At 39.9% G+C, this 7,592-nt stretch overlaps 2 protein-coding genes across 3 annotated transcripts in view; both read left to right on the forward strand.

Annotated features, from left to right (window-relative positions):
- DEPTOR (DEP domain containing MTOR interacting protein) overlaps positions 1–7,592 on the forward strand; it is a 741,617-nt gene that overhangs the window by 209,967 nt on the left and 524,058 nt on the right. The gene's annotated exons all lie outside the window — the stretch shown is intronic.
- Positions 1–7,592, forward strand: part of COL14A1 (collagen type XIV alpha 1 chain) — a 180,076-nt gene that overhangs the window by 96,101 nt on the left and 76,383 nt on the right. Inside the window, 3 exon segments of the mRNA XM_042461761.1 lie at positions 623–752; positions 867–989; positions 6,011–6,160. Coding sequence (XP_042317695.1) covers positions 623–752; positions 867–989; positions 6,011–6,160 — 403 coding nt within the window.

Genomic DNA, 7,592 nt, shown 5'->3' on the forward strand with positions numbered 1-7,592 from the left:
GCTGCTAATGACCAGGAATCTTGAAGGTCTCTCATTCATTATTCATTATTACAATATGCTGTTTTACACAGTATGCAAGAGTCAAGTCATTTGTGTCAAGATAAAATTAAATCATGCAATAGGGACAAAACACCTTGGTTATATCAAAAGTACAAACACACCTGTTTTAATAACAATTCTCTCTGTCCAAAAATGCTATGATCTGTAGTTTTGTGAAGGGAATTTGGTATGTCTAACAGATTCCTCAGTCCTCCCATCAAACAATAATTCCTCAGATTCATTAAGGAGCTGTTGAACATCCCACAATATAAATCTGCAGTGTAATAATACTGCAAGAACATGATGATGATGATTGATGATGTAATGATGTTGAATGCCTGTACAGAAGAATGTATAACTTCACATGTGAAAATCTTTCACCTCTGATTTAAATTCAGAAGTCATGGCTCATATCTGGTTCTATGAGGCAAAGGGGTATAACATTTTCATATGTATTGTTGAACACTGGAATAGAAAAAAATATATGATATGATATTGTGCCAGTCCTAAAGACTGAGATGGAGGTGGGACCACAGATAATTGTCACTCTTACTTCTTTTGTCATTCCCCCCAACCTGTACAGGTAATGGTCCCTGGAAGGCAAAACAATTTGCTTCTTCAGCCTCTGCTTTCAGACACTGAATATAAAATTATGGTCACTCCTATCTATTCTGATGGAGAAGGTGCCAGCTTGTCAGTTCCAGGAAAAACTTGTGAGTATAAAGATTTTCTCTTTGCATGGAGGTCACAATGTAAGCAAATACCTGCTTTTAACTAAACCGTGACAAACCAAAAGGAATGTAATTCATAATGTGTTTTCTTTTTAGTACCCCTGTTTGCTCCAGAAAATCTAAGAGTCTCTGATGAATGGTACAATCGATTGAGGATTAGCTGGGATGCTCCCCCATCACCCACAATGGGATATAGGATTGTGTATAAACCTGTGAACAGTGAGTGCCAATGTAGCTTATTTCTATTTTTTTGTGAAGGAAATTCTGTATGTTACATGCGTGTTAGATCAGACTGTTTACCTAGCCATAGTTCTCAACAGTAGATAAGGTAGGAACTGTTAACTGTACAGCTTGAGACTGCAGGCAGTTCTCACTGAAATTGCAGTGTAGTGAACTGGTCAGAATATTGAACTGGTACTTGAAAAATCCATATCTAAATACTTAATGAACCTGCCTGTAGTCACTAAGTGACCTCAAGCCACTCACTGTTTTTCTCACACTAAATTATCTCACAGGGTTGTGAACATAGAGAAGGATTTCTATATAGCTCATTGCTATGTATGCCATCTTGAACTCATTGGAAGAAAGGCATGTGATTCATGTAGCAAATAAATAACGGGATGGGATGACCTTCCCATGAAAAATACTTCTAACTTGGCATGCTAATTTTTATATGCATGGTTTGAGGTTTGGTTTAGTTTTTTGATGCACAGCCACGGTCATCATACTTGTAGTCCAGACAGAGGTTTACCATCTTAGTTTTCTGTCTCATCTCATTTGTTGGAGAATTAAGGTAAAGGGCTATTTACTATCCAAGTGAATGACTAATTGAGTCTTTGTCACCCATGTAAGAAGGAATTGCCTGAAGGCTATTAGAAAGGAAGTTTTTTTTTAAAATGAAACAAATTAATTGTTGTACATGATACATCATATAGGCCTAAGCATGTTTACTCAGAAGTAAATCTCACTAAGTTCAGTGTGGCTTTGGATTGCAACCTTGGAAAACAACTATATATTTTATGTAGTTTTTTTATACTTTTTGCTAGACTCTTTTCTTTTAGAGGAGAAATAAGGTTCAGCTGTTCAGCCTGCATTTTGAAGTGTAAGAATGTTTATGAGGGGAACAGGTCTTCTATTACACTTATTTTCCAAGCCAAAATTGCCTCTCAACTGTTCTTATTCATCTGAGGAAAATATGTATAGAGGTATAAAACAGCTAGAAGTGGAGATGTTTTGGGGAGAGGAAATAGATGAATTGCTTCTTCTTATATTAAGTTGCCCATTCTACCTATATGTTCTTTCCAGACTGTAGCCTCAGAGGTTCTATTTTGTAGAACAAAAATTAGTCTGTAAAAATGTTTGTGGAATTATATATCACATAGTTCACTCTGAAGTGTGGGCAGATAATTTAGTGAATATGTATCTTAATTACTAGTAACTTTTATAGATTTATCCACAAGGTTGATGTTAAAGGTCATTATTATTTTTTCTTGTAGCTATTCCTAAAATGTTTTTTTTTTCATATAAAGCTTGCAGAAGTGTGCAATATGAATTTTCAGTAAATCAAAAAGCCAGTATCAGTATACAAATGGGGGGATGGGGGTGTCTTTTAAATGTAAATATTGGCTGTAATCCTGTATCAGCTACTTAGTTCCTAAGGTCCAAAACAGATGGGCAGGAAAGTGTGGGTTCTGGCCACTCTGGGGACGTGGCATTTAGATGATGCATGGCCCCAGAGCGGCCGGAGGCTGCATGGAGAGCACACCCAATTGGGAAAAGCTGGCCAGAAAAGGAGTGGAGAAAGTCCGCTCTTTGTCAGCATCCTGTTTGGTGGCTTGGATCAGGACCGAGCCCGTGCGGTCGCCATGATCTTGCACTGATTGGGGTCGTAGTGGCCTCTGGCCATTCCTTTTGCCCGGTCTGTATGACCCCTAAGTGATCACTCTTGTCCCTACCTGCCCCTCCCAAACATTTACAGAAAGACCATTCACCTATGCTCCAGTCATTGGCAGAATGGACCACCTCCTTCCTATCTAGCTGATATCCAGTAGAGTAGGTTTTGGTGGGAGTTACAATTGTGGTAATAATGTCAAAAACATGACTACTTAGCAGTTATGATTGTGAAACAGATACCAATCAGTGAGTAATTCTTGGTAACTGTTTTGTATACATGATAGGGCCACTGCATGGAGAAGATGGCAAAATGCTAACAGAAGACAGAGAAAAGGCAGAATTACTCAACACCTTCTTTGCCTCAGTCTTCTCAGAAAAGGCAAAGGGTGCTCAACCTGAGGATAATGGAGCAGAAGACAGAACAGGGGAATTTCAGCACAGAATAAGTAAAGAGATAGTAGAGGAATACCTTGTTAATGTAAATGAATATAAGTCTCCAGGACCAGATGAACTACATCCAAGAGTATTAAAAGAACTGGCAAATGTAATATCGGAGCCATTGGCAATAGTCTTTGAGAACTCCTGGAGAACAGGAGAAGTCCCAGCAGACTGGAGGAGGGCAAATGTTGTCCCCATCTTCAAAAAGGGGGGAAAAGAGGATCCCAACAATTATCGTCCAGTCAGTCTGACATCAATACCAGGAAAGATTCTAGAGCAGATCATTAAACAGAGAGTCTGTGAACATCTAGAAAGCAATGCCATAATCACAAAAAGTCAACATGGGTTTCAGAGAAACAAGTCATGCCAGACAAATCTGATCTCTTTCTTTGATAAAATTACCAGCTTGGTAGATGAAGGGAATGCTGTGGATATAGTATATCTTGATTTCAGTAAGGCCTTTGACAAGGTTTCCCATGATATTCTTGCAAACAAGCTTGTAAAATGTGGGCTAGACAAAGTAACTGTTAAATGGATCTGTAATTGGTTGACCGGCCGAACCCAAAGGGTGCTCAACAATGGCTCTTTTTCCTCCTGGAGGGAAGTGACCAGTGGGGTCCCACAGGGCTCTATCCTGGGCCCAGTGTTATTCAACATCTTTATCAATGACCTGGATGACAGAATTGGGAGTACACTTATCAAATTTGCAGATGACACCAAATTAGGAGGAATAGTTAATACTCCAGAGGACAGGACCAACATTCAAAATGATCTGAATAGACTAGAAAGCTGGGCCAAAGCTAACAAAATGAAATTCAACACAGAGAAATGTAAGGTATTGTACTTAGGGCAGAAAAATGAAATGCACAGATATCGGATGGGAGGCACATTGCTGAATGAAAGTACATGTGAAAGAGATCTAGGAGTCCAAGTAGACCATAAGTTGAACATGAGTCAACAGTGTGATGCGGCAGCTAAAAAGGCCAATGAAATTCTAGGCTGCATCAATAAAAGTATAGTGTCTAGATCAAGAGAAGTAATAGTGCCACTGTATTCTGCTCTGGTCAGGCCCCACCTGGAATATTGTGTCCAGTTCTGGGCACCACAATTCAAAAAGGACATTGAGAAACTGGAGCGTGTCCAGAGGAGGGCGACTAAAATGGTGAAAGGTCTGGAAACCTTGCCCTATGAGGAACGACTCAGGGAGCTGGGGATGTTTAGCCTGGAGAAGAGAAGGTTAAGAGGTGATATGATAGCCCTGTTTAAATATTTGAAAGGATATCACATTGAGGAGGGAGCAAGCTTGTTTTCTGCTGCTCCAGAGAACAGGACCCAGAACAATAGATGCAAGCTCCAGGAAAAGAGATTCCACCTCAACATTAGGAAGAACTTCATGACAGTAAGGGCTGTTCGACAGTGGAACAAACTCCCCCGGAGTGTAGTGGAGTCTCCTTCCTTGGAGGTCTTTAAGCAGAGGCTGGATGGCCATCTGTTGGGGATGCTTTAATTTGGATTTCCTGCATGGCAGGGTGTTGGACTGGATGGCCCTTGTGGTCTCTTCCAACTCTATGATTCTATGATCACTACTTAGTCTTGATTGTGACACTTAGTCTTGATTGTGCCATGATGACCTACTTTATGGGATCAGCTGCATGAGGACCAGAGGATCCATTGGCTCAGCAATTGGAGTATGGATTAGTGATGTTTCCATCATGTTTTACAGTGAGGTGGAGCAGGAAAGGTTACTTAGGGGCAAAGCAGATGGGGCAAAAGGGGTGGCCAGAGGCTACTCCTGCCCTGATTGCCGTAGGACTGTGATAACCAGAGGCTGTGGTCCTGAGGGTGGCTGCTGCCCTGGTCCCAAACAGGATGCAAAAAGGAGTGGTAAGAAACTGCTTCTTTGTGACTGGGTTTGGGATGCATTAGATGGCCCCAGCACAACCTTTTCATGGCCTCTGCACAATTCAGGGGCATGCGTGATGTGCATGTCCCACCCCTGGATCGGCCCAATGTCAGTCCTTTGGGGCCATCTGTTTGAGGCCTAAGTTAAATATCATTGGGGGTAGCTAAGTTGGCTATGCACCAAAATACAATAAAATCCAAAATCCACAGAAGAGAAATAGCTTTATTGACCAACCAAAATGCAGAAAATACATCATTCAAATTTTCAAAGCTCCACTGGCTTCTTCATCAGGTAAAGATATTAAAAATCATACAGGAGAAGAAAAGTGATGATGTTAGAATCACAGGTCTACGTTTTGTCTCAGATATTATTTCTATTGTCAGTTACAGTGGTCTAGAGAAGTATTAATGCAGGCAAAGACCACTTCTCTTCTTGGCCGTAGGAGGACTGGGGACCAAGGGCAATAAAAATTCAAGTCCATTTGCAATAAAAAATAACTTCCCTTGAGATCCACGGTGACCCTGTCCTTTGTGATTCCAGCTGCCCCTTTCTTAGGCAGAGAAATTAAATTTCTCAAGACATCCCAGTACTGTTATCTAGAAAAACATTAAGGTACTGTCTATTAAAACTTGCCAATTGTAGTCCAAATGAAAGTTAGGTATTCTTTCAATCCCAGGTTTTGTACCTGTTCTTTCCAATTTTATAGTGGAGTAAAATAAACGGACCTGGGAGCTGGTATAAAAATAATCTCTGGTTATACCAGAAGTTGACAGAAAAAGTTCCATGATAAAATGTGTATAGATCTCCAAAATAAAATCTGAAAGAACAGGAGCAAAATCTGAGACTTTCTCGTCTTTTTAATCAGTTTGGATGTACCCTAAGTAGCTGGTACAGGATTTCAGCATTTATTTTTTGTGTGGCCGGAGACATGAAATATTATTAAATGTAGTTTTATGAAACAAGTTACTTTTTGGCCCAAGTCTTTTTGTATTCTTTTTGCTTTCAGTTCCTGGGCCAGCACTGGAGACCTTTGTAGGAGACGATATCAACACTATCCTTATTTTGAATTTGTTTAGTGGAACTGAATACAGCGTTAAAGTATTTGCTTCATACTCAACAGGATTCAGTGATGCCTTAGCAGGTGTAGCCAAAACATGTAAGAATCTTTAATTTCTTGTTATCCAATTATCTTGTTATCTGCATGGACCAGTAATCTCAGCATTATACTGTGAACAAAATTTTGATTGGAATCATTTCCCATCTCTGCTCTTTCTAATGAAAATATAGTTTTTTCTGTTGTTAACATGAAACATTGGATGTTTTCACAAGTACTGTAAACAATATTTCTTAGACACCACAATATGTCTCCTGGATATTGTACATTTGGTACAGAAAATGGGACAGAACTATTTAAAAATCAAGTAGACATCATGATCAACATTGTGATTACAGTATAAAATAAGTCTATTCAGTTCTTAGGGTTTTTTCATACTACACAATTGTAGCACTGTGATTCCACTTTAAGTGATATGGTCCCTTCCTATATAATCTTAGGATCTGCAGTTTAGTAAGAATTATCACTCTAGTACAGTGATGGTGAACCTTTTAGGGGCCGAGTGCCCAAACTGCAACCCAAAACCCACTTATTTATTGCAAAGTGCCATGTCCTTTTGGCTTTCTAGAGGGCTCTGAGTGCCACCTCTGGCACGTGTGCCATAGGTTCGCCATCACTGCTCTAGTACCTCCCCAAACTTCAAGGCTCAGGATTCCACAGGATGGAACCAGGTCAGTTAAAGTAAAATTGTAGTGACACACATGTGTAGTGTGAAAGTGTAACATGTAATGTTCCTTGTAAAGATGCACATCATTCTTTGTATCTGAAATATGATGAATGTGGATTGTTTACTCATGAGTTCTATGAACTGTAGAATTTACAGATTTTTTTTTTTTTTAAAAAACACAGCACTCTAGACTAGCTGCAGATGTCCAAGTCCCATGAAGCGTCTTCGGGAAATGGCAATATTTGTTCTTATTTCTATGATTTACTGGGTTTATACTTTCCGTGTTATTGATACAAAAGTCAATAGGTCAATAGCTAACATTCACTAGCTAACAGGGAGCTGGGGATGTTTAGCCTGGAGGAGAGAAGGTTAAGAGGTGATATGATAGCCCTGTTTAAATACTTGAAGGGATGTCATATTGAGGAGAGAGCAAGCTTGTTTTCTACTGCTCCAAAGACTAGGACCCAAAGGAGTGGATGCAAGCTCCAGGAAAAGAGATTCCACCTCAACATTAGAAGGAATGTCCTGACAGTAAGGGCTGTTCGACAGTGGAATACACTCCCTTGGAGTGTAGTGGAGTCGCCTTCCTTAAAGGTCTTTAAACAGAGGCTGGATGGACATCTGTTGGGGATGCTTTGATATAGATTTCCTGCATGGCAGGGGGTTGGACTGGATGGCCCTTGCGGTCTCTTCCAACTCTGTGATTCTATGAAAATGTCCCAGTTTCCCTTTTATTTTTTAGCATTTACTAGCAAATCCGATTATTTAATAAGTCCAATTTGGAAATATCCCAAATTGGGAAGAAAC

The sequence above is a fragment of the Sceloporus undulatus genome, chromosome 4, assembly GCF_019175285.1.
Source record: "Sceloporus undulatus isolate JIND9_A2432 ecotype Alabama chromosome 4, SceUnd_v1.1, whole genome shotgun sequence".
Taxonomy (NCBI): domain Eukaryota; kingdom Metazoa; phylum Chordata; class Lepidosauria; order Squamata; family Phrynosomatidae; genus Sceloporus; species Sceloporus undulatus.